The 27,186-nt window shown below is 36.1% G+C and overlaps 1 protein-coding gene across 7 annotated transcripts in view; it reads right to left on the reverse strand.

Annotated features, from left to right (window-relative positions):
- The window catches only part of atad1a (ATPase family AAA domain containing 1a), a 34,991-nt gene extending 8,220 nt beyond the window's left edge, over window positions 1–26,771 (reverse strand). The window contains exons 1-12 of one of the 7 annotated variants that reach the window (XR_013796865.1): window positions 26,356–26,431; window positions 25,688–25,916; window positions 25,264–25,362; window positions 21,867–21,987; window positions 21,517–21,717; window positions 20,240–20,346; window positions 19,905–19,994; window positions 19,761–19,811; window positions 18,101–18,270; window positions 17,087–17,204; window positions 4,658–4,920; window positions 4,505–4,565 (exon numbers count right to left, since the gene is read on the reverse strand). Coding sequence is in view for 6 of the 7 variants with exons in the window: in XM_079607094.1 (XP_079463220.1) it covers window positions 14,116–14,220; window positions 17,087–17,204; window positions 18,101–18,270; window positions 19,761–19,811; window positions 19,905–19,994; window positions 20,240–20,346; window positions 21,517–21,717; window positions 21,867–21,987; window positions 25,264–25,362; window positions 25,688–25,858 (1,233 nt within the window). In the remaining variant the exon portion in view is untranslated. Of the gene's footprint in view, window positions 1–4,504; window positions 4,566–4,657; window positions 4,921–13,955; window positions 17,205–18,100; window positions 18,271–19,760; window positions 19,812–19,904; window positions 19,995–20,239; window positions 20,347–21,516; window positions 21,718–21,866; window positions 21,988–25,263; window positions 25,363–25,687; window positions 25,917–26,355; window positions 26,432–26,593 lie in introns of those variants that run through there. The other 6 variants (XM_079607094.1, XM_079607096.1, XM_079607095.1 and 3 more) reach the window with 6 other exon arrangements.
- Window positions 26,772–27,186: the final 415 nt, after the last annotated feature.

The raw sequence follows: 27,186 nt of genomic DNA on the forward strand, positions 1-27,186 counted from the left end.
TTTAAAACCCATTCAAGCTATAATATACATAATTTTTTGGGGAAAAAATGTCTGCCAAATGAGTAAATGTTCCTATGATTAAGTAGATTCTCTTATTTCTACATCTCTATAGTAATACCTAAGAGTCAATTATGCACAATTACAAGTAACTAACCCTAAACCAAACCCTAACCCTATAGTAAGCACATGCAGTTAATTAATATTACTCAGTACTTATGAGTAAGAACAATGGACCTTAAAATAAAGTGTAACCAAAAAATGTAAATGCAAACTTATAGATGAATTGGGATTTTTCATGTTTTGCCTGATGTAAGAAATGTCTTCTTTGGTAAGTGTGCAAACTTATAATTCAAATTATACTGGAATTTATAAGACAATACAGAATGAATGATGTAAATAGCATTCAAGGGTTTCCAAAATAGTCACATAAGGATACGCCACTAAATGATTGATTTTGAGTTAATATAATAAAGTTTGCAGGGAAAACGTCTACCTAGAGTGAAGCTTTCAAGCATAAAATCTTGAAATCATATAGTTGATGTTAGCACAAAATTGGATGTTTTCCATAATAAGAGAGAGATCAAAAGGTCCCAGAATTCATCAATCCATCAGACCATTCAAACAGTCAACAGACGAGTCCCTGCAGTCAGAAAGAGAAAGAGAGAATAGGAATACTGGATGAAATTTTCTGAGTGCAGGGAGTTAGTTTTCTTGGCTCCGGAATACATTTAAGGAAGGGTGAGGATTTGCATACCATTTGTGCCCTTGGGCCAGAAAATACTGAAATTACATTCTGACTATCAGCACATTTCCATTTCTCAATAGCAGTTCAGCGCTTATTTATACTAATCTGCACTATGTATTTAGTAGTACAGTAAAAGGGCCATATAAAGATATTTATTTGTATAGGCCAATGCAATTTCAGAATTAGCCTAACTCAAATAAACAAACAGGACGCATTAATGTACTATCTGCGGGATACATTCAGGAGATTAGTTCCTCACTCCAACCAGAAACAACAGTGACGAAAGGTACACAATCTCTGGCACGAGGGTGGAATAATTGTGGCTTGCTATAGCGTGGCCCTGTTACAAAAACAGTGCCTATAATCCAATTCAAGTCCCATAGATCACACCCCAAACAGCAGTAGGGAAGGAAAACAGCACTTTTGATGGAAATGGATGGAAATTATAAACAAGTCCACAAGTTTGCACCATGTGGGCGAAAAGTATTGTCATAATCACACGCCACAGAAGCTTCTCAAAAATAGGCTATGTGACTGTGCATGTACACATGATGATAATACCATGGTACTCTACCAGTGTTTACTGAACCGCTCCCTCGTTTCTAACACCACCGCTGGGGAATCTTCAGCGTATCATTTACCTGAGTTTACAAGCAGTCTGAATGCAATTTAAGAAAAAACATAGTGTATCGCAAAACGACAACAAAAAAACACCAGGAAACATTTACCTATTTAGTCCTCAAATGCAAGTCAAAAACAAACTTGTTTTATTTCCATATGGACATCACTAGGGGAAAAAAGATGGCATGCAGTTCAGTGAGTCAGATGATTCATCAACCGCTCTGATGGGTTCAATTTAGTGAAGAATTCAACCCTGGCTGCATCCGAAATCTTAAAAATGCTGCCTTCGGAGGATGCATTTCAAGATAGGAAGGCATCAAGGCACGTCTGAATCCAGTGTTAGCTTAACTTCCTGTCTCTTTAGATACCTTCATCTGATCGATTTTTGAAGGCAGCATATGCATCTTTCGCTGCTTTTGATATCCCACAATCCTGTGCGTTACACCCTGTGACAGTTAAGCAATGGCATCTGAAAGTTGCTGGCCAGTTTGTGAGTGAATGTGCTTTTTTGATAAACATTTATCACTTTTGATGTCCTTTCTAGCAAAAAATTAAATATTCGCTTAGTTATCATCAAAGCTCTCTCTATTTTGCTGTAGATCATTAAACCGTTATGCTGCCTCAGAAGTCTGTCCGAAATAAGTTTCGTGAGGTGCCTTTGTGAGCAAACACTGCCTGCAAAGTCATTACCTGATAGGACAGTGAGGCAACAAGTCAGCTGCCTACGTTTTTGGATCCAGCCCCTGATTCAAAACAGTGACCATCCATTAAAACAATTGTGGCTTCATAAGAGTTATTAGTTCAGGTATCAGACATACTACATTGGTCATGCTCTATGTTTATGAGTCACTTAAAAGAACCGGCTCAGTCATTTGATCATGTGTGTTTGTTTTGTGTCAGCATCATTATGAATGATTATCCTAATAAAAACTATGAAGATAAGCATTTGAAACAGTTTTGTTGATAATAGCCTAAGGTCATTTTTAAAGCCTACGTATAGGCTACTGCATAATAATGGCAGAAGATATACAGGGAAATGGGAAGACCGGTAGACTGTAGGAATACAATGGTATTGAATGATATAGTATTTACATGGTACATGCCAAAAACAATAGAAGAAATGCTTAATATTGGCGCAGTGTTCTGAATTTTTTCGTCTTTACATGAAGCCTAGTAAGTCAGGTTTCATGTGCAGGTGTTGAACTTCTTAAAGATATTCTTTGTCGCTGTTAGAAAGTTTCAGTTGATTGTGGATAATATCCACTTCATTTTATGCTGTTTTTGCAGTAGCCTATGTTTTCCAAAATATCACATTACAGACGTATGGAGTGAAACCACTTCTAACGATTCGATGCCCTATGCCGCTTTGTGCGAATTATTGGAGTAACTTCCGGCAAACTGTAAACAATTAGCCAAAGTTTTGCTCTTTGAACGCAATAATTAGTATTTCATGAGGTGATCAACCTAACATTAAACGTTAAAAAGTGTCAACCAAGCCATAATTTCACCATCTAGGTTAACTATAGACCCAATATAGTCAGACTATGAGTAACCCACTTCTAGCCAAAATAGCGTTGAATTTGGTTACATGTCGTTATTGCCAAAATAACTTGCTAGATGTATTTCATCATCTAAGAAAAGTCAACGGTGATTGCAAGGTGTTTGGTTTAATTTCTTTGACATGTTATTTAATTGATGACTAGTCTATTATTTGGCTATGGTTAGACGTCTATTAAATTTTCACTGACCGTCCAAATTTTGCCATGTTTTAGACATCAGGGCTGTGTTTTAACAGCTATTAAACGTATTTTAAATGCAAAATTGCATGCTGGAAAGGCATTGACAAATTACTTTCAACAGACCTTAAATAACCCCAAAAGCACGATTATTTCCGGATGTATTAAATATCTTGCCTTGCCTTGCCTTAATTGAAAATGTTCATTAACTACTGGAGTGATAATATTTCAAAGTGATGTCCGTCATTTTGACATACAACAAAAATTGTATTTACATGTTAGAAAAATTCCAGTAAACACTGCTAATAGGGATTAGAAGTGAAAAGGGGAAGACAATTATAAAGCAACAGTGTTAAAACAAAAAGAAACACATAGAGAACAAACTAGAGACTTTTGGTGCATTCCAGTGATTCGGGGGATATATTGCAAATGAAATCAGGAGAGCAGACGACAAATGCGCAGTATATGTTGTCTTTTTTCATACTGTTACAGCGGAATACAAAGGAAAAATTTAAATAATCAAAAAGAAAGGACTGCAGCTCTTGCCATAGATATTGTTGTTATAAGCTGAGTTCTTAAATTGGAAAAAAAGTCCACACTATGGGCTTAGTAACAACTAACTCTTAAGAAAAATGGTTCTAAACAGTACCAAATTAGGGTTCTTCGGCTTGTAACAATAGTAGAACCCTTTTTAATATAACTTTTTATAAGGTTCCATAAAGAACCATGCTTTGAAAGTGCTATAGGACCTTAATGGTGTTATAAATAACCTTTTCAACATTATTTTTTTTCATTAATATTAGTACATTAGAAGCTTCATATTATAAATATTATTAATTTTTTATAAATTATTTATTAATATTGTTTTTTTAGACCTCTTTCTGCCTATATCTTGTTGCCTCTATTTGGGTTTTAAATTTTTTTTTTTAAGTTGTGTCAATTAGGCACTTTTTTTTATTGACATGGCAGATTGTAGCAAAAATTACAACTCTTACAACAGTTGTTAGCTGAATATATTAATAAATAACAATTGACATTACACATTATAGATGTCATAAAGACCAAGTTCCAGTGAAATATCTTCACAATCCCTCATGATGTCTCTGTGTCCTTCATTATGTGTGCATTCTGAGTGGCAGTTTCTCTCTGCAGACAATGAGGTTATGATACGTTGTGTCTCTTCCATTTGATTATGTAAAAACAATTGTGTTCAATGTTCATGGTCAAAATTTGCAAAAATGGACAGTATATGAGCCCTTTACCATGTTAAAAGGAAAAAGTGATATGAAGTCATGGGATAGCTTTAATGTTTTTTTTTTATGTGACTGGGCATGACGTCAAAATAAAAAAAAATCAAACAATATGGATCATGCATTCCATATCTCTGTTACTTACTTTGTGGAGAAGAGAAAATGAGTATCCTTAAATGAACAGAGCTGCTCACACTTGCATGTTCTGTTGAACTATAAAGAGCAAAATACATGATTGTTAGGAAATGATTGTTACAATTTTTAAAGTTATAATTTATAGACATTTTAAGAAAGAAATAATTTACCTGTTGAGAGTATGTTGACAGTCTGTGGTGTAGTAACTGTAGTTGTATAGCTGAGCTCCAGAAAATCAGTAATGAAGTGGCTTTGACAGTTACAGATTTGAAAAACAAAAAGGCGGGAATTTCACCTCTACAATTTCATTGAGTTATTTGCTAAGAAATAAGATTAAGCCGAGGTTGAAATTTCCAAGGAGGAATTGCTGATCTTTACTTGGGATCACTGTATGAGCAGGTGGTCACCAGTGTCGTGAGTCATATTTTCTTTCCTGTAAAGGAGAAAGAGGAGAGGGCCCCGTGAGTTAATTAGGCATCATTACCCCATCTCCTGCTTCCTGAGTGGGTGCTGTGCTTTTGTCCTGTTCTATTAGCATCTCTAATAGAGCTGTCACAGTGACTCATGCCCATCAAACTGACACATGGCTTGGTCCGCACTGCCCCACGTTATGTGCATGAACGACATTGGGATGTCATCCGTACACAGATCTAAAACAGGAAGTCAGGAGTGATTATCACAGTATACACTCAATATATTAGAGCGAGCTGCATGGTGTTTTTAAAGTGAAGTGTGTAATTTTTTTATTAGTAATTTTTTTCTTCTTCTTCACTAAGGTGTTGCATGTGGTTGCTAACTTGCTAGGGTGCTAGGGGTGGTATAGGTAATTACTTACTGGCATAAGTAAAATGAGCCTTCATAATTTACATTTATTTTTATATATTATATTTATAGTATTAGTGTATGATATAAGCTAATTTATACATTTAAATCTATGAGACTGATTACAAAAAAACCCTCACCTTTTAAGTTCAGATCTCTGTGTGTATCAAATGACAACAAACATAATGTACATTTGAAAACTACATTTTCATTTTAAAACAGAAACAATATTTCACATGATCCCACAATCATTTAACATAGTCCTATTATTAACAACCACTGGAATAAAGAAAATATACATTCCCCTGGGACAACTAAAAGTAAATAAAAATGTAAAAACAATTGCGAGAGGAGAGGAAAAATTGTGGAGAAAAAAAGATCCAACACATGGCAATTTGCAAGTATTTCAATGAAATGTTGGCTGATTTGTATTCATTCTTACAATCTCATTCATGCGTTTTTATCCTCCTTATTTTAAACGTAAGAGGCCATTTGTAACTTCCGGTGGCCGGTGTCATAATGATCCCAGTTATTTTTAGCTGTACAAAACAGCTTGTAATACGGCTGGATATTGCAAACTGTTATTTATTCTCATATTATTTGAATGTATTAATCATGAACACAATAGTTTGTAATGCAAATCATTTTATTTTTTTGTTATTCTTAAAGTTATCTAGCGGCTAATAAATCGAAAATCTCGCACATTCACAGAAAATAGCTTATTTCCGCATTTGCAAAATCAGGTGGACACTATCTGCTTTTGCTTATCTGACAGTTAGGTTCAGGGGTGGGTGTAGGGGAACTTTATGTGTATGATTTTTTCTTCTAAAATTCTAATGTTTACAAATCACATTGTAATCAATGAAATAATCACCTCGTAAAATAGTAAAAATTTCTCTTGAGATCGGGTTGGGAAAAAAAAGTACCAGCTCTGAGTAAACATTTTAATATTATTTGTGTTTAACAACAGGCCAAGTTGAAATATTGTGGCAATAACTTATTTGTGAATTTATTAGATCATTTGGCTGTAATTTACACTAAAAATGCGAGTTGTTTCAAGGGTCAAATAATGACAAACCCAACCATTGGGTTTAAATTTTTAATTAAAAAAGTAAACCAAATTGGGTTTGTCCATATTTGACCCATGGGTTTAAACCACTCATTTTTAGAGTGTAATGTTTGGTTATCTGGACGATATCTATATCACTGAACGTTTAGAAAGTTCCACTTAATATGCGTTTATGACTGGCTTACAGTCTCTGTACAGTACATCAAACTGGAAATATGAGAAATAATTTTAACTGAAAAAAACACCTTTAATTAGTAGTAGATGTTAACATTTGACAACAAAAATTATTTGTTGGATCAGTATTTGACTCTCCGCTTTAACTTTCACACAAAACCACATAAATACACACACAGGAAGCTGGGTTCAGATATCATGGCTCTTTTACTTTGATTTGGTGGATTAAAGAGGTTTTAGATCAAGGATAACTCTCTCTCTCTCTCTCTCTCTCTCTCTCTCACACACACACACACACACACACACACACACACACACACACACACACACACACACACACACACACACACACACACACACACACACACACACACACACACACACACACACACACACGGCGCTTCAGGTACTGGCACAAACACACCCAATGCTCACACACACAATTCTATAAAGTCTCCAATAGCCACCTTTATCAGATGTCTAAAGGGGTCTTTCAAATCCCACTTTTAAACCCTCTTTTTACACACTACTTTCATCTGAAAACCTTTCAAAACGCCTCAAGACTCAATCAGCAGTGGTAATGGAACGGTGGCCTTTATATCCCGACTCCAGCTCTGCTCAGCTGAAGAGAGAGAAAGACAGATGAGAGAGCGGTGAACATCCTAATCATTTTTATATTAAGATCTAGATCTGTGATACAACCATGACACAAATATAGAGCTACATCCTGTCAGTGAGAAAGGTCATCACTCCCAGAGAATTCTCCTTTCATGGCAAAAATGGTTTTGTGGGAAGCCCTTTATGGTTTTTACAAGTCATCTATGAACTCACATGACTTATTAATCATTTCTAGGCTGTACACAAGCACAAATATGTGTTTACGTTTGCTTGAAGGGTGTTCTACCCGAATATGCATTCTTTTATTCAGCAGGGATGCATTAAATTGATCAAAACTGACAGTAAAGACTTTTATATTACTTCTAAAATGCCGCAACGCAAGACAACCCCGAACACGGTGAGTGGGTTTTATAATTCAGGAATGGTAATCCTGGGACACACCAAGCCTACGTTAAAGAACTACCGGCGACAAAAGCTGACAGTGTTGTCGCCTCTCTATGGCTGCGTCTCGGCCAAAAAGCTGTGCTTGGACACACCAAAAGGACTATACTAAGTGTAAACAGGGCCTATGTTCACAGCCGTACAAATAAAGGTTCTTTATTGGCATTTATGGTTCCAAAAAGATTATACACTAAGAAAAAAAATAATAATTTAAAGGAACACTCCACTTTTTTTGGAAATAGGCTCATTTTCCAACTCCCGTAGAGTTAAACAGTTGAGTTTTACCGCTTTTAGCATAGATCATTGAATCCGATTAGACCGATTAGACCTCTCTCAAAAACATGTCCAAAGAGTTTCGATATTTTTCCTATTTAAAACTTGACTATTCTGTAGTTACATCGTGTACTAAGACCGACAGAAAATTTAAAATTGCGATTTTCTAGGACAATATGACTAGGAACTATACTCTAATTAATGCGTAATAATCAAGGAACTGTGCTGCCGTACCATGGGTGCAGCGGACGCAATGATATTACGCAGCGCCTGAAAATAGTCCCCAGCTAGGAAACTTCCAACGTGACCGGCACTATAAGTTTGTAATATCATTGCGCTGCTGGTATGGTAGCACAGATCCTTGATTATTACGCAGGAATGAGAGTATAGTTCCTAGTCATATTGACTTAGAAAATCGCAACTTTTTATTTTCTGTCGGTCTTAGTAAACGATGTAACTACAGAAGAGTCAAGTTTTAAATAGGAAAGATATCTAAACTCTTTGGTCATTTTTTTGAGAGAGATGCTAACGGTCTAATCAGATTCAATGATCTATGCTAAGCTATGCTAAAAGTGCTACCACCAGACCCGGGCTGCGTTCCAGTCCAAAATTGTCATGCCCTTCACTTGCTAACTTCCCTCCTCCTCGTTCACTCAGATGTACGTCATTGCTTACGTTGCACGAGTGCCCACTACAGGAGGAAACCGGAATGGGCTGAAGTGGAACGTCCTTAGTCCTTGATCACTTGGAATCAGCTATGGAGTTGATTTATTATTTAAATTGTTTTTCCCTTTAAGAATTTGTTTAATGCAGCATCCACATTTATATAGGTGTGCTTGGGTTGTTTTAAATAAATAAAAATTATAATTGAAATATCATCAAGTTGTTTGTTGTGGTGGTGATTAGACGAGATATGTGATGTCACAACCGTACTGCATTGTGGGACATATAGGTGCCTGAAGTGTACATATGAAGTAGACTCGCTCCCTCGGTCAAAATCAAGGGAACGAGGGTCCATATAAACTTCCCTTGTCCACTTCACGAAGTGGAACGCACTTCAAAATGGCAGCAGGGATTCCCCGAGGAGAAGTGCTTAGGGAAGTTCGCAAGTGCGTGTCTAAAAGTGGACTGGAACGCAGCCCCGGAGATCGGCTGAATGGATTCGAAAATGGTAACACTCAACTGTTTAACTCTAGGGGAGTTGGAAAATGATTTCCAAAAAAAGTGGAGTGTTCCTTTAAGAAAAGGTTCTTTGGGGAACCAAAAATGGTTATTTTATGGCATCGCCGCCCCTTTTGGAACCTTTTTTTTTGTCTACTTTACAAGCCCCAATTCGGTGACAAAGTCTGGCAAACGTTGAATGAAACCACTAACATATGTTTGTGGTTTTCTTGTGCCGCATGATTAATTTGTGCAATTGGGAATATGATAAAAGGGTTATGTAATCGAAAAGGGCTTCATTTCTGAACACATAACGTATATTTCAGTTCAGCTCTATCTGAGATGGAAGAAAGCAGAAGTCTCAGGAGGTTATATGCCTCATTGGAATAACAAGGCGGATGAGGGATTTGAACCGTATGCTACTGAAAAAATGCTTTAAGCAGTAATTCCCCAGAGCTTCTTGGTAAGATCTTTCACACTCAAGTCGTCTCTTTTTTTTTTTCTTTTTTTTATATCAAAGGAATATTAATACACCAAACTTCATATACAAACAGAAAATTCAAACATGCCCTTCAGAACTGAAGGAGGGGGAAACATGACACTATTAAAAGAAACACACAGCAAATCTTGGGCACATCTCAAGAGAGAGAAAGAAAAGGAAACTATTTATAGTGCAAACACATAAAAAAAAAAAAATCAAATAAATGCACCAGGGGAATAAATGCTGCATTGTCGTTTTAAAAATGTAATCCTCCATTAGAATGCCGACAGAGTCAAATTTCTGCCACTTAAGATCACTTGAGTTCCCTTTAAGGGTTAACATTCCCCTTCCATCTCAATTCATCCACCTTAGCACATTTCCTGAAGACAACCAGAATGGGTTCCTCTCAGCTCCGGGTGCTGTGCTTCCTCCCCGAGGCCTGTGAGAAATACCTCTGCTTCATTATTCTGTTCCCTGCTCCCTGTAGTAGACAGCAGGTGCCTAAACTCCAGCAGACATCTCCATATTGAATGTATCATTAGCACTTGGGTTCAGCGAGATGACAACGCGTTCACTCGGGCGCTTAAAATGCATAAAATAACTCGTGAACACATCAATTAAATCACAGTGGGTCACTGAATAATACTTGGAAAACAGCAGTATGTTTTTCTGTCAGCTCTGTTTTTTTTTATTGATCCACATCGGGGTCCACAGAAAAGAAACAGAGGGTCAGATGAAGATGCACACCAGTGCTCCTTCCTCTATGCACACACATGGTCAAATGACGACAAAAAAAAAAGATAACTTCAATTGGAAGCCAGCATGATGTATCCTGATCTTCAAGCAGAAGGATCATCAATCCACATCCTGACTAGTGATGCAGCCTGAATCATAATCTTTTATGTCTTTTATGAAATTAATAAAGAACTCTGTCTCATATTCTGTCCAAACATACCGTGTCATTACGTCAGGTGACTGTAAATGTGCAAAAACTGTTTCCATTGCAGTTTTGCGAAATATTTATTTTTCGAATCGCCTGAAAAAACACCTCATGTGAGCATAAAAACTTTTTTGCGATAAAACAACCTCATGTGAGCATAAAAACTTTTTTGCCATAAATGGGAGTTTTTGCGAAAATTATGTGTTTCCATTAAGCATATTTTCAATTCACAATTTCAATTTGTGCAATTTAAAGGGTAATAGAAACACGGGTAATAGAAACACGGCTAATGAAACCGTTATTAAACTAAATGGCATCAACTTTAAACGGAATTAAGCTGAATAGTGACACTAATATCTTCTGTAGATTAGCTTATGGCTGAATTGAACTCATTTCATAATTAATGAACTTAACACAGTTATCTAACTGAACTGAATCAACACTGAACTGACTTCGGCTGAATAATGACACTTTTGTCTTTTTTTTAAAGCTGCTTTACAGCAGAATTGGATTCTGTTTGCATCACTGTTTATTATCGTCACTTTGAAACTATCTGTGTACTGTATAAAACCCTATAAAGATGAAACTACAGTTGCCAAGTCAAGTCAAAAGGTACATTAAACCTGTTTCGAGACACAAGGCCCTGATTTTTACTAAACTTTTTAAGATGCGGTAATCAGCAAAACAGCATGTAGCCTGCGGCTCTCAATCACACATCAAAAACAGCTCTCAGCTTTAAACAAACAACACTAATTCAAACAATACACAATCCTGATGACATCTGCCATTTGTTTTACTGTTATAATTGTATAATAAATATGCGCATACCAAAACAGCCAGTAAAAAAAATCAGAAATAAATGCAACACTTTTCCTGTGATTTGCATTTGCATATTATGACAGTATGAAAGTTCCAGATCATCACAAGAAACTGCAGAATGACAAGACCTCATCAATGTTAATGAAAGCGAATAGACAGATAGATTAACCAAATTCCGCAGACATTAGACATCGAATAATGAGTCCCTGAAGAGAGCGGTCAGTAGTAGCAGTCGGTATGTGGTGTTTCCACAAGACCAGCTGCTTTAAGTTCTGCAGTGCATGTCGTCTTCAAGGACTGAGTCAGATTTGCTAGTATTTGCTGTGAGACGTTACTCCACTCTTCCACCAAGGCACTTGCAAGTTCTCAAAAACGTCTGGGAGGACATATGGTCACACACGATTTAGCACTGCAAGGACGATGAGCTTTCTTTCCTGTCTCCCTGCACTGTCTTGGACATCTTACATTATGGTCATTGCAGTTTATTGCACTGGCAACCTCTGCAGTCCTCAAGCCTCTTGTAGCAGGACTACGGCGTGTTCACACAGGTAATCTTATGGTGTTTCTGCCTTACTTAAGGTGGACGATGACGCAACGTTCTTCTAGAAACAAACTTTGTTGTATTATTTTCATGTTATCACTGTGAAACTGCTTAGATACAATCTGTATTGTAAAAAGCGCTATATAAATAAAGGTGACTGCTCTTGAGTTTCAGTGGAATGGTCTCTTTAATGTCCTGAGCTATTAGAACTGTGACATTATTTTCTTCCGCCTGTAAACTGTTAGTGCCTCAAGGACTGTCCCACAGGTCCTGAAGTAGCGATGTTCATATATTTAACTCTATATTTAATATATAAACGTTCCTTCTTCAGGGCCTGTGGAACAGCCTTCGAGGCACTAACAGTTTACAGGCGGAAGAAAATAATGTCAGTTCTAATTTATATATACCCAAAAATTATAGGCCAAAAGAGAACACGTTTTTTGGCCTAAAGAGAACACGGGCTGAAACTGAACAATCCAGAATTTATATATACATTTCTATTTGAAAATGCTTTTCTATTCATCAAAGGATCCTGAAAAAAGTAATATGATTTCCACAAAAACATTAAGAAGTACAATTTGTCAACATTAGTCAACATTGATAATAATAATAAATGTTTCTTGATTTGTGAAGAATAATGTGACGCTAAAGACTGGAGAAATGGCTGCTGAAAATTCAGCTTTGCCATCACTGGAATAAATTATATCTTAAAATAGAAAACAGATATTTTAAATTGTAATAATATTTAACAACATTACTCTATTTTTGATGAAATATATGCAACCTTTATGAGCACAAGAGACAAAAATGTTTTACTCGTACATGCTTCAGAGTTGAGAATGACAGAGTCAGGAGATCTCGATTTTAAAGGAAGCGTTTTCCAGCAGTGGATCTGGTTTACTGCCTTAAGTCAGGATTTAAAGGATTAGTTCACCCAAAAATGACAAATCTGTGATCATTTGCTCACTCTCATGTCGTTCCAAACCCATAAGTCTTTCTTCCTCTTTTTTCTCTCTATTGAAACTCAAAAGCAGACATTTTGAATAATTATACTGGCCACTCATTTCTATATATCATTTTTATGTGGACTTTCAAACTGGAAAGAGGAAGTAAAAAAAACTGTAGAATATTCATCTGATTTGTGAACAATTTGAACTGGATTAATTAATTCATATTTAAAAAATACACGTTTATGAACTGGACATTTTTACTTGTACCGCATGTGTCAAAGAGAGCTAGGGCATATTTCAAGATTTTCAGCAAATAATGTCTTCAATTTGGGTCCATGCAAGACATAAAACTATGACTTTACAAGACTTGCAATTTAGCACACGTCACATTGTTTCCTTACAAAAATAGGAATTTCATTGTACCAAGTACATATGGTAATAAAGATCTTGAACTTTTAGAATATAGAAGGTTTCAGTTCCCATTCATTGCAATTGCTTGGGGAAAAAAACAACAAAAAAACAGCATAATTTTCAGAACTTTTCCTGAAGTTTGGGTATTTTATTATTACTTTTCACTCTAAGAACTTTTAAAAGTCTTAGAAATATTGCAATACAAATACTGCCCTCTTGTGGACTTTCACTGCGAACGTGATAAAAACCTCTCTCTTTCTGAGTGGATCCAGGTTAAAAAATAACATTTTATAATATACAAGCATTAAAAGCTTATATAACTATCAATTATACTGTACATACCGTAGTTATATATCATTTTTACAGAGGAAATCTGCCAAGCAACAGATCAGTGTGAACTCATTGACATCAGTTCTATTTCTATTTTCTTTCAGTTTCTATTTTTGGCTGTTTACTGAGGAATGGAGAGAAAGAGGTGATGAGAGAGCTTTATGATTCAAAGGAAATTGACGCATGACTGTAACAAAGGTTATGCAGTTTTGATGCAAGCGAGGCACAAAGTACAGCAAAGAGCTGAATGTCAACAGCTTCTCTTACGTCTGCCTCTTTTTATCATATTGCAAGAACAGAACGCTCTGTACATGTGTGGAGATGGTGAAAAGGCCAAAGAATGATGTTAACATCAAGAACTGCAAGTACATGATTCTCTTGACAATCATTTAATACATTCCAGATGGGTTTATCATAAGTTGAGAAAACACTTAGTGCAACAGTCACAATGTGGAGATTTATTGGTGAGAAAATGTTTGTATCTTAAAGCCAGACAATATGAGTGATTGATTTTTTTTTTTTTTTTTTGACAAAATAAGCATGGAAAAGTTATAGAACTTAACAGGGAAAAGGTATTTTCAGCAAAACTATCCCAACATTATCCCAATATTTTATGCGATAACAGAAGGTGATTGTAGCGACAAAAAGCAAGAAGAAGATCTGGGTTCATTCCTCCCCCTCTCTTTATAACACATCCAGGTACCTGATTACCAAAGCAGAAGAACACACATTTGAAGCAGAACAGAGCAGCATTAAAGGTGTCATCTGGTGCCTAAAGGAAGCCAAATCTCTCCTCAAACAGATTTACTGTGAGCATAGTTTGCCAAACAAGCACATTTGCTTCATTTACATGTTAAATATGTCATATTGTCAAATCATTGGAAATGCACATGGCACGATAAAAGCATAAATCTAAATAAATGTATTTGCCATTTCAATAAGCAATGTTTGGCAGACAGTTAATTAACATCTAACATCCATTATCAAAGTAAAACATGGAGACACACGGCTACCTTAATAACATATTTAGCCAATGAGAAAACAATTGCTTAAATCTTTGGAACGGTTTGGCAAGAGCAAACATTGTGCATTTAGAGCTGGTGAAAGGCCAGAAACTTCATGGAGGACGGACAAAACTGGTAGTGACCTTTGTGCCCATTTAATTTTCTGTTAAATGAGTATCATGATCCTGGTTTGACACATCGAGTGATATACTGAAGTTATTTTCTAAGCGAAACCTTTCTAAACACACTCTGACTAATCGGAACATCAATATATGACAGATGTTTAACATCTTTCAATAACCAATGTGAAAAAGGGCTTAATTCTAAGTAGATACATGTAGCACCATTTGTCCCTGTGATTTGTCCCTTTGATCAAGTATAAAACCTTGCTTCATGTGGATACAAAGCCATCTATACCTAAAGAGCCATTTCTTTATGTGAGATGTGGATTTTTTTTTTTTTTTTCTAGAACTAAAAACTTTTGTACACCAAGACAAGCAAATGATAAATATCTGGTCACTTGGATCTCACAAAAATATATTTCAACCCAAAACCAAAAGATAAAAAATAGAAATTATTCTCACTCTCTTTACTGTAATATAAACATACACAGTAATAAAACGCAGTATACAGTATTATAATACAATCAAAATTATTTTTATTCAAATGTAATAAATATATTTTGATTTTTAATACTATAATCGTAAAGTATAAGTTAAATATTTAAAATAATATAAAATGAAAATAATATATATCAATATATCACACTACTGTATAAATTGAGAATTTGACATGAAAACATGTGTCACGGTGAAAAGAAACTAATTTTCTTTATGCTAATTTATTTTCTTTTGATTTTGGGTTGAAATACGACCCAGACATTCCCCTTGCACACATTATCACAATCATCTTATCATAGCTAAATTGGTGTTAAAGGGATAGTTCACTTTAAAATGAAAATTACGTCATCATACTCACCCTCAAGTTGTTTCAAACCTGTATGAATTTCTTTCTTCTGCTGAACACAAAGGAAGATATTTTGAAGAATGTCAGTAACCAAACAGTTAACTGGTCACATTGACTTCCATAGTATATTTTTTTCCTACTATGGAAGTCAATGGGACCAGTTTACTGTTTGGTTACTGCCATTCGTCAAAATATCTTCCTTTGTGTTCAGCAGAAGAAAGAAATTCACACAGGTTTGAAACAACTTGAGGGTGAGTATATGATAACATTATTTTCATTTTAAAGTGAACTATCCCTTTAAAGCTGCATTCCGTAACTTTTTAGGGTTAAAAATCATCCAAAATAAATTTGAGCAAGTATATAACCAGCCAGTGTGCAAAACTATCTGCTTGCCTTAGCTCGATTCAAAACGGTGAGCTTGTAATAATGTTTTTAATTCCAGTGGTACTGGTGGATTTCCGCGGGAAATTGAAGCATGTCTTTGCATCATTACGTCACATCTTACCACACCTTCACCACATAAAGAAGGGGTCTCGGCTAGTAGGCTACAGTATATTGCGTGTGAGGATGTTGGTGTTGGAGATTTATAGCCTTTTCTCACAGCATTATTATTAAACTTTGCAATTTGATAGCGGATCCAGAAAGGTTCAAACGACAATCACCAGTGACAACTGGAGATTCACCCGTTATAAAATGCAAAAGACGTCGTTCGGACTTCGGAGTGGCTACAGAAAAAAAGAGACTGCAACCGGGCCCATGTGAAAACAAGGATAAATATCAGAAGGACATTAAATGTAGTCAAGCAATGCTGATGTTGTTAACATTAACAATTTGAGAACAAAGTATAATTTAAAGCACGATTTACTGCAATGCTTTTTTTCCCCCTTAGTTGGTCAGAACAAAAGTGGATGTTACTTGTTCAGATGACAATTTCCGGTGAAAATTCTTATGTTGGTCATACTTCCAAAAAGTATAATCTGTGATTGCGAATGCAGTATCCACACCGGCGCGGCGACTGACAGCCGCACATTCTCCTCAAAACATTGAACCGAGGCACAACCCACGTATGGTTGATAATTCTGCGAATGACTGCAAGTGTAGATTTCGAACAGAGATGGCGACAACGAATAAAACCTACGGGCTGCAGCTTTAACGAAGATCACACATGCATCATTCAGTTTAACTTTAGAGTAACACTCATGCATCCTAATAAGACAGTTAGACTACACTTGGTGTTTCAGGAAATCTGGTCCTGATTACTAAAACATTTATAGACATAGCGAAGATTGTTTTATTTCTCTCTCAAATCCAAAAAGTGGTTCAATATCTGCTTCTACACAATATGATAATCAGATAATCATATCTGAAATATTATGTAATGTATGCGTGTATACTATTATTATTGTTGTTGTTACAACACATAAACATGGTTGTTGTATTGAGTGTGTGACTGTAAATTCATTATAGTGCAAAGTAGTAATTTGAAACGCAACAGAAATGTGAAAAGGAGAGAAAGAATGAGGCAGAAAGAAATAAGCGAGAGAGAGAGAAATTGAGTGTATGAAGGTGTAAAGCGAGAGGTTTTCAGTCCAGAGGCACCTCTCTCAGATTTGTTGGGTCAGCTGTAACTGTGGCCTGTTTGGACTCTCTCATCTTTTCTAGGCCAAACAGCAGGTCCAGTTGAGTCACGGGCCTCAGCTGCGTGCCGTCCAAATGCCTGAGGACACACCAGAGGACACCAGGGACAAAATCAGTGACATGAGTTTTGCTAGATTTTAGTGAGTTGTATACATTTACATTCACTCCAACATATATAAATAGCACTTCAAAACTCTGAAGAATATCTTGAATTGTTTCTCTTCTAACAAAACTTGAAGATGAACCAGCTGAGCAACAACATTGGATATGACTTTTTTTTGCATTTTCATGTCAGCTAATTTTCAGTATTTACAGTAATATACAGTGAAAAAATATTTAAATTCACCATGAAATAATAATGCACAATTCTTGTTTTTTTTTTTTATGGAATCTTCCAGTATTTATTATAAATGATTTATCCGTGCACATACTTTTTTTATTTTTTATTCTCATGCACTCGTAATCTTTAATCAAAATAACTTTCCCTCTCTCTCGCAGCTTCATCTCTTCTCTTCTCTTCTCTGATGAAACGTTTACTGGCGTGAGGACGGGGCAACCTGTCACTCACATGAGATCCACCAATAGCAAACCACAACCATCTAACGAATCAATCAATGTCAAAATCCTACATTCCTGTCCCGTCCTACATTTGTTCTTGTTTCGAGAAGCCGTTTCACTCCGATATATATAATAATAGGGACAATCGCAACATCCGCTTGATGCTTTAAATTACATTAAAATTACATTATATTTAACACATGTACACAGCATCTCAAAACTCACAAGAATACCTTGGCTTGTTTCTCTTCTAACAAAACAGGAAGATGAACCAGCTACTTGAGATTAATGGGATAGATTTCAGATAGATATTATAGACCTTTTTGGTTAGGACGTGATGTGAGAGCTGCGTTTCGTGCACACAAAAAATAAAATGCTAACATTGTGTGTGTATTATACAAAGCATCTTAGACATACTCTTCCTCTTCATCCAGCTGGAACTGTAGTGCGATCTGTTTCATCTGCTGTTTGCGGACATAGTCTCTGACGCGGTACATGGCGGCGTCCCTGCACAGCTCTTTCAGATCACTGCCGGAGTAGCCCTCGGTTTGACCCGCTATTTCCTTCAGGTTAATCGCGTTACTTAACTGATGAAAAATAAGATTCAAATTAAATTATTTATATACTGTATATACATAACCATTCAAAAGTTTTGCGGTCAGTTTTTTTTATTAAGCAAGGGTGCATTAAATTGATCAAAGGTGACAGTTAAGACATTTATAAAAACTTTTTTATTCATCAAAGAATCATAGAAAAATGTCAAAACGTAAGCAGCACAACTTTTTTTAACGTTGATAATCATAAGAATTGTTTCTTAAAGCACCAAAATCATTTTAGAATGATTTCTGAAGGAACATGTGACATGTTGTTAAATAAATTCAGCCTTTGTGAGTATACAATTATTCTGTAACATTACAATAAGGTCTCATTTGTTAACATAAGTTAATGCCTAAACTAACATGAACTAGCAATGAGCAATATAGTTTTATAACATTTATTAACCCTTATTAATGTTCATGTTAGTTCATTAACTAATGTTAACAATTTTTTATCTAATTTTTTTTTTAGTAGTATTGAAATAATAAAAAAAGGGGCCAAGCCTAAAATGTCTAAATATTTAGTGGTCTTTTAATGGTTTTAACCATTTTAAATCACAAATCACTGGTCAGGAAATTAGCAAGAATTGCACAAATACTGTAGATTAATTAACTTATCACATAATAGCCTAACCCTTTGTGTTCTTTAAATGCTTAAGCCGTATTGGTATTAAATGTGCAGACATTGATTTATTTATTTTTACAGGAAGAAGAGTCAGTGTTGCTCTACTCAATGTTAATGGTTTCAAGCAGTTTATGAGCAGTTGAAAAATGTCTCCCAGTTTGTTTGAGTTTATTGTGAGACCAAATATTCACTATAGCGTTCAAATCTGGGCTCTGACTCTGACCAGGCCAAAACATGAGCCTGATGGACTTGTTCTCAAGCCACTTCTTAGTCTTTTTGTCAATTTTGGCAGGAGCATATTCTCCTGATCTCCAAAGCATTAAATGTCTTTTCACAGTGAAGTAGCTTATCGATACCAGTAGCTAAAAAGGCTTCCCACACAATGACACTCTTCCCCCATTCTTCACTGTGATAGAGATGCCTTCATTATTATATTTCTCAGATGCTTTCTTTTGAAGACACCGCTCTGAAGCATCACCATGTAACTTGTGTTTCATTATGATTCATCATTCCACACACAAACTTCCCATATTCTGCCAAAAACTTCATTCAGTCTTTGATGTTTTTCTGAGATAGCAATGGCTTTTTAAGTAGTGCATTTGCTTAAACTTTGCTAATTTCCTGAACAATAATTTGTAGGTAAGACTTGGCCCATTTCTTGTTTTTTTCTAGTTAACTAATGTTAACAAATGAAATCTTATTGTAAAGTGTATTCGAGCATTTAAAAAATGTTTTTACGGACCACAAACATTTCAATGGTAGTGTAAATGTACCGGTATGTAAATATATACCTCACCTTTAAAATAAGCAATATATTTAAACAGACAAAATATGTTGTGAATGAAAAGTGTCTTACGTTTTCACCAGACAGAATTAGTCTAAGGATTTCTTCTCTTTGAGCTGCATTCTGAAAATGGACCAAAAATAATTCAGTTTTGTCCTGATTAATATGGGCAATTAACAAAAACAGAATATAAAGGTGTGTGTTGATCATACTCACAGGCAGGCCTACATGAAAGGCAGTAGGCATTCTGCGTAGTATTGCTGCATCCACATCCTGTGGTCTGTTAGTAGCCCCCATCACCATTACCTGGACATTGACATACACTTTTACTTTCTGTCACATTTTATATGATAATAAATCTATTTAAAGAAATCCAATGACCTATGAAACCTACATGTGCATGATCACATTACATGATCCAAAGTGACAGTAAAGACATTCATAATAACTTTTTTAATTATCAAAGAATCATAGAAAAATGTCAAAATGTAAGCAGCTCAACTTTTTTTAACGTTGATAATATAAAAATCTATCCAGCTAATGTGTGTTACCTGACTGTTTTGTGCTGTGTCTAGTCCATCCCACAGACTCATGAACTGGGCCTTCATCATAGCGGTTGCCTCATGGTCCATACTGGAACGATTCCTCAGGAATGAATCTGAGACAAGAGATAGATTTTATGTAGATATACATTTCATAATGCAATGCAACACAAATCTAACAAAATCTAAAGAAATTTAAATTACATTTAGCATGAAGAAAATTAAATGTAGAACTACATATATAGAATAGTTAAAAGGTTTGGAGTCAGTCTGATTTTTTGTGTTTTTTTTAAAAAGAAGACTTTTAATGCTCAAAAAGTCTGCATTTATCTGATTAAAAAATACTATAAAATAAAAATGGTAATATTGTGAAATATATTGTGAAGTATATTTTAAAATGCAATATATTGCTTTGATGGCAAAGCTGAATTTTCAGTGCTATTACTCCAGTCTTCAGTGTCACACGATCCTTCAGAAATCATTATATTATGATTTGGTGCTCAAGAAACATTTCTTGTAATTAAACATGTTGAATACAGTTGTGTTGCTTACAATTTTTGTGAAAACCATTGTACATGTTTTTTTCAGGATGTATAAATAGAAAATTTAAAAGCACTTTAAAAACAACAGCATTTATATAAAATAGAAAACTTGTTACATTATATTCAATTTAAAAACATTATTTCTTAAAAAAAATAAAATCTTACTGACCCCAAACTGTTAAACGGTAGTGTATATAAAATATTTAATTCATATAGTATTTAAAAATATTTATAATTTACAGTTATCTAAAATTATATACAGTGGAAAGCAACTACTTAGAAACTTTTTTGCAGTCATAGTTTTTCAACAATTTTGCTTTTTCAGCATCTGTAATTTAATATGCGGAACCGGCTTTAAAAGAAGAATAACTATTTCATATAATTAACGTTTACTGACTGTTCAGCAAGTACACTGTGATAAAATGCCTGAGAGACTGTGTGCAGCGTCCAGATTCTTCAGTTTCACAGATGATGGGTCACAGTACAGTATTATTCAAATGTCATCAGCATTGAAAATACAGTCGAAAACATTGCAGTCGTTATGCAAATGTACTTGTACAATGTTTTCCATAAAACCCATGAATAATAAACACCTGCATATCCATAGTGATTACAGACAAGTTTATCACTCTAGTAGTGCTAGAATTTTTTGGGCATGTTAAACAAGCTGGCATTGTAATATTTTTCCTATCTTTCTGGAATCTCTAAATATCTGTACATTTTTAGAGCATATTCAGTGGTTACCTATTTCATCAATGAAAATGATGCAGGGCTGAATCTTGACCGCCAATGAGAATACAGCAGCAGTCAGCTTTTGCGATTCGCCGTACCACTTGTCAGTCAAAGTGGAGGCCTGCAGATTAATAAAGCGGCATCCAGATGCTTTCGCTGTTGCTTTGGCAATTAAAGTCTTTCCACATCCCGGTGGCCCATACAATAGTACACCTGGGAATTGTAAATATAAAACAATTATGAATAACATACTTCACTTTGATATTTCGTGCAATCCTGCAAGTATGATAAGAATAGGAAGTAAAACACAAACTCCAAATGCACTGACGAGTTCAGGGCCCATTCGCTTTTTCCAGACTCACCTTTGGGAGGTTGCAAGAGTTTGGAACCACAGAAGAGATGACGTTTCTGAAAAGGCAAAATGACAGTGTCTTGCAGCTCTGAGATGACCTCATCTAGCCCAGCAACATCTCTCCATGTCACCTTTCAAGAAAAGAAAGAAGAAATTGGCACACACTGTAGAAAGTTTCTGGACTATGTCATTTTCACAAATTTTATAACTGTTTTATGGAAACAGTTTCTGTTTTTATCAGGAAAGAAGTTTTGTCAGCTGAACATTGGTAAGATGTTAAACGACAATACAATCCACTGAACATTCCTGTCAAAAATGAATATGGTGCTACCCTGACTATGGCAGGGGTTCTCAACTCTGGCCCACAAGGTCCACTTTCCTGCAGAGTTTACTGTAGCTCCAACCTCGATCAAACTCACCTGCCTGTAACTTTCTAGGGGTGCTCGTGTTCCATACCTTCATGTTGTTCCAAACCTGTAAGACTTTCGTTCATTTTCGAAACCCAAATGAAGAGAGATTTCTGTCCCTGCATTGAAGGTCTACGCAACCACCACTTTGTAATTTCAAAATGTTCATAAAGGGATCATAAAACTAATCCATACAGATCGAGCAGTTTAGTCAAAATTTTCTGAAGAAACTTGACCTCTTTATATGATGAACAGGTATAATTTAGGCTTTTATTCACATATAAACATCCACCCACTTACATATCAGTTGTGGAAAACGGAAGCTCAAGCATGTTAGCTTGATGTGCAAGAACCAACGAGGTTCATTCTCGCGTGTTACGCAGCACGTTTGAGCTTCCGCAAGAGGTTTGTTCCTGCGCGTCAAGCAAGTACAATTAAGCTTCTATTTATGTTCACTATTCAATGTTTATTTGTGAATAAAAACCTAAATTCAATCTGTTCATCATATAAAGGAATCAAGTTTCTTCAGAAAATAAGGACTAAACGGCTCAAATAATATGGATTAGTTTTACGATTTCTTTATGAGCAATTTGAAACAAAAAAGTGGTAGTTGCGTGGACTGTCAATTCAGGGACAGAAATTGCTCAGATTTCCCTATAAACATCTTCATTTGTGTTTCAAAGATGAATGAAAGTCTAACAGGTTTGGAACGACATGAGGATGAGTAACTGATGGCCTTTGTTTTTCATTTTTTGGTGAACTAAACTTTTAACACTAAACAGCCATATTATGTAAGCCACTGGGAGACCACAGACGGTTGTCATTCACTGCATTGCATTAATAGAAAGCCAGTTAATATAATGATTTTTAATACAAGGTATTTTTCCACAATTAGGCGGCCTAGGCCTAGGTATTTTTGTGCCTCGGCCAGTGACCATGGGGGCGAAACATGTGTGATGTAGCCATAAAGACTTAGACTGTCTCATTCTAGTGTTTAATGCGGAGGAGGAGTCTAGCCAAGAAACTCCTAAAGGACTGGTCTAGGAGGACACAGCATCACTCGGATGCAGCTTTCCATTTGAGAAGCACATAAGTGATCCTGAAGAGCTTCATTAGCTTGTTCAGGTGTGTTTGAGCTAAACTCTGCAGTAAAGTGGATCTCGAGGGCCAGAGTTGAGAACCCCTGGCCTATGGTAACAATGATTACAGGTTTGCACCTTAATGGGTGTAAACAGGGAAAAAAATGTCCAATCTGTCAACACAATTGACCCTTCGCAGGGAGCTTGATTGACAGGTGATCTGACCAATCATACTTCGCCATCCGCCATTTTGTCCGACAAAGCAGTCAGGAGAGATAGTAGATTTGAACTGTACTGACGCCTTTCTGTGGTTAAAGGAACACTTCACCTCTGGAAAGATGAATGTGTATTTAAAATGGGTCATTTATGTAGAAGAAATGTGAAATTATTTTTTGAATTTGGAGCCTTCTAGACTGAGAAAAGCCAGAAAATGTATTTTTGGCTTATGGGGATGAAAGACAACAACTCCCAGAATGCACTTGCTTCGCTGCCCTAGAAGGCCACGCCTACCGGTAAGAGATCGCAGTAAACAACAAGGCTATGCTACTAGTGAGTCTCCGTGAGTCTGCCCGGTATTTTGATGTCGCCCAAAATGTCCAGGATTCGCGGCTTTTGCATTCTACAGTCGCCATTCATTATGTTTACTGTGACAAGCAGGAACGAGACTGACGGCCGCGGGTGAACGATGCGAGCCCGGTGGCGTGATTACTGATGAGTGGCGCCGGCGCCTGTGAGACGCACGCACCGGTCTCGTATCTCTCACGGAGGAGCGGGAATTTTCTTAGCAATGTTAAAACGCACATCAACCGATCACTTGTTTAGCGTTCATGTAAACACTACATTCAGATTCACCAATCGGAATGAATCCAGTTAGATTGAAACAAAAGGTGTGCATGTAAACAATGAATGCGACTGCAGAAAGCAAAAGCCGAATCCCGGAAATTTTGGACGATCTCGACGGCCGGACATGTCCGGGAAAAAGAGGATGGTCACCGCTACTACTCGGCTTTCTCCACAGAATAAGAAACTGTTAGCTTAGTTTCCAAATAAAAAAATGGCTGACACTGTATGTACATTCTGTGAGTGAGATCCCTCTATGGGTGGGTTGAAAACATGCGGAACAGCGCCTTCTACTGGATAAATGATGAGCTAGTGTTTGTAGTCTTACCCGTATTCAAAGAAATTTGACTTCCTGCTTTTTATGACGCAAAATGACGATTTTTGCGTCATAAAAAGCAGGAAGTGGAACACTTAAATCCTTATTTCTCCTATCTCAGGGGAAAATAAGGGAATAAACCATGACCATTCGAAAATGTGACTGGGTTTCTAAAGATACAAAGTCTAATGCAAATGGGTGAAGTGTTCCTTTAAAAACAACATTCCTTCTGATGTTCATTCATGTTTATTTGATGCTATAAATTAACTAGAGGGAAGACATGATCGGTTCACGAGCAGCTTTAACTGAGGCTCTACAGCGATCTGTCAGACACATTAAAGAGCCACAAAACTGTATTTATTGTTTCAATTTCTTTAAAAAAAATTACCAAATTTGAAAGGTGAGACTTTGTTTAATAACAAAAGTAACCTGGTCTGTCCTGTCTGTCAGCGTGTTGTCAGTGTCCTCTCTGCTCCGCGATGTATTTTTCACTGCGTGAGAACATGTGCTGTGAGAGCGGCGTAGCTTGTCGGACATAGCAACAGTAACTAAAGGGGGCGGGTCTTTGCGAACGGTCAATTGACATATTCTAAATCAGCTTGAATAACAATACTGAATATGAACAGTGCGAAATGACAATCAATAACATAAATAAATCATGTCTTAAGAGCATGTCCTTTCTTCAAAATTACTGATGTAATGAGATGCACACACAGTGTGATTTGATGATAGGTTTCCATTGATTACAACAGTATTGATGTTTACTTTGATGCTGCGAGGATCAACAAGATGAGTGGCGATGTTCATCTCATACTCCGTCAGACTGACTCCTTCCACGCCTATCTGCTTCATCAACTGCTCTGCCTGGGGAGAGTGCGGGAGTCAATAAATAAAAACAATCAATTAAATATACAACATAATAATTCACAAGAAACAATGGTCAAGCCATTATCACTATTAATAGTATTTTTGGTGAAAAATAATTAAATGATTTGAGTCACTGGGATGAATCGATAATACGCCACGATGAAATAAATCCCTAGGCACTTCGAGCTACAGGCTTGCATGAAATATGATCTGTAAATTAAGTGTAATATTCACTGGAACAACATTTACTGTAACACTTATTACAATCAAAAGCAGCACACGACCAGTAGCAGGTGGTCATTTAAAGGGTAAAAAACCATACCCTTTTCTTGGCATTGGATTTTTGTTTTTGTGTTGGGTCCAAAGCGTCCACCACCCATTTGATGCTGTAATATGTTGCAGCTCCAAAGATGGTCAGTCTCACCAACATCCCCACCACCTCATTCCGGGTGAGTGGGCGGAGAAGGGCGTCCCGAGGAATGTCACTCAACATCTTGGCCCGCCCCCGCTGTCAGCCCATTGGGCAAGAAGAACAAACAGGGTGTGTTGATCTAGAATACAGCACAGGTATAAATAATGAATCAGTGTATTTGGTACATGTCATTAAACATCTGTCTTGTTTCTTATTATATACTTAAGAATCAATAAGAGTTGGATTGACTATGTAACAAATTATAGACTTCATATCTAATTATGTGTGAAAGATATTTAGACTCGAATAGTAGGCTATTCATATTACTAGAGTATACATATTAATAACAGATTCAATTAATTACATAACGACGTTAGAAAATAATATTGTTCTTTAAAATTAAATTAAATATTTCAAATTAAATATTTCAATTCCAATGCATGAGTAAGCCATATCCTGAGAGGTGCGATTTAGAGATTATTTCAGGGACCACAATCACGGAAACCACAGTCGAGTGATAACACAGTCTCATATATATAAACACCATAACACAAGTATATTTTATAAAACTCACTCACATTTCACTGCATCACTGTAATCCTTGACCGTCGACTTGTGCAGCCGCGCTAAACTCGCCGTCCGGAAAATATTACCCTAAACACAGGTTCCCATTAAAAAAAAGAAAACAATAAATGTTTTATTAAATGCAAAATGGCATAAATCCTATATTTCCAACAAGAAACTGACATGGAAGGCTCAACAACAAATCAAATCCAAGACAAAAAACAAAAACAAAACAAAAAACACCGAGCTTACTTGACATATCCTATCAAAATGTCACTCAGGATGTATGAATGTGGTCTATTCAGATACAGTGTCTGCTTATTATAATATAACTCATAATAACTATAATAAATGGTATATCCTAAAATATTAGGTTTGTTTTATTGGTGTCCAATCCAACCATCAGTTCCTTTACAGACCACATGAGGGCAGACTTGGCATATTCAAATAAACTAGTGCCAGAAAGAAAGACTGAACACTTTTGATTGGATTAGCCTCCATAATAAGCCAGAAACATGGATGCATGTAATATATTGAAGGTTAATTAAACTGGAGAATGGATGTTTGCTGGCATCAAGGAGTCATTATCTTTAAGAACAGGGACTGGTTTTGGCTGCAAGCCAGTAACTAAGCTAAGAATTGATGTGTTTGATTAGTTGCCATGGAGCTCACATCTTCTTGTGATGGATGTAAACTGGGAGATGCATTCATCTACTTTCTTCAATCTTTCAATTAGCGGAGGAAACAATGTGCACTCAGATAGTGCAGCAAATGTGGTTCTGGTGACCCTCACACATAAGAAACATTTTGTTTTGATCTGTTCATCTTATATTTTTAGACATTGC

This window comes from Phoxinus phoxinus (genome assembly GCF_949152265.1).
Source record: "Phoxinus phoxinus genome assembly, chromosome: 3".
Taxonomy (NCBI): Eukaryota; Metazoa; Chordata; class Actinopteri; order Cypriniformes; family Leuciscidae; genus Phoxinus; species Phoxinus phoxinus.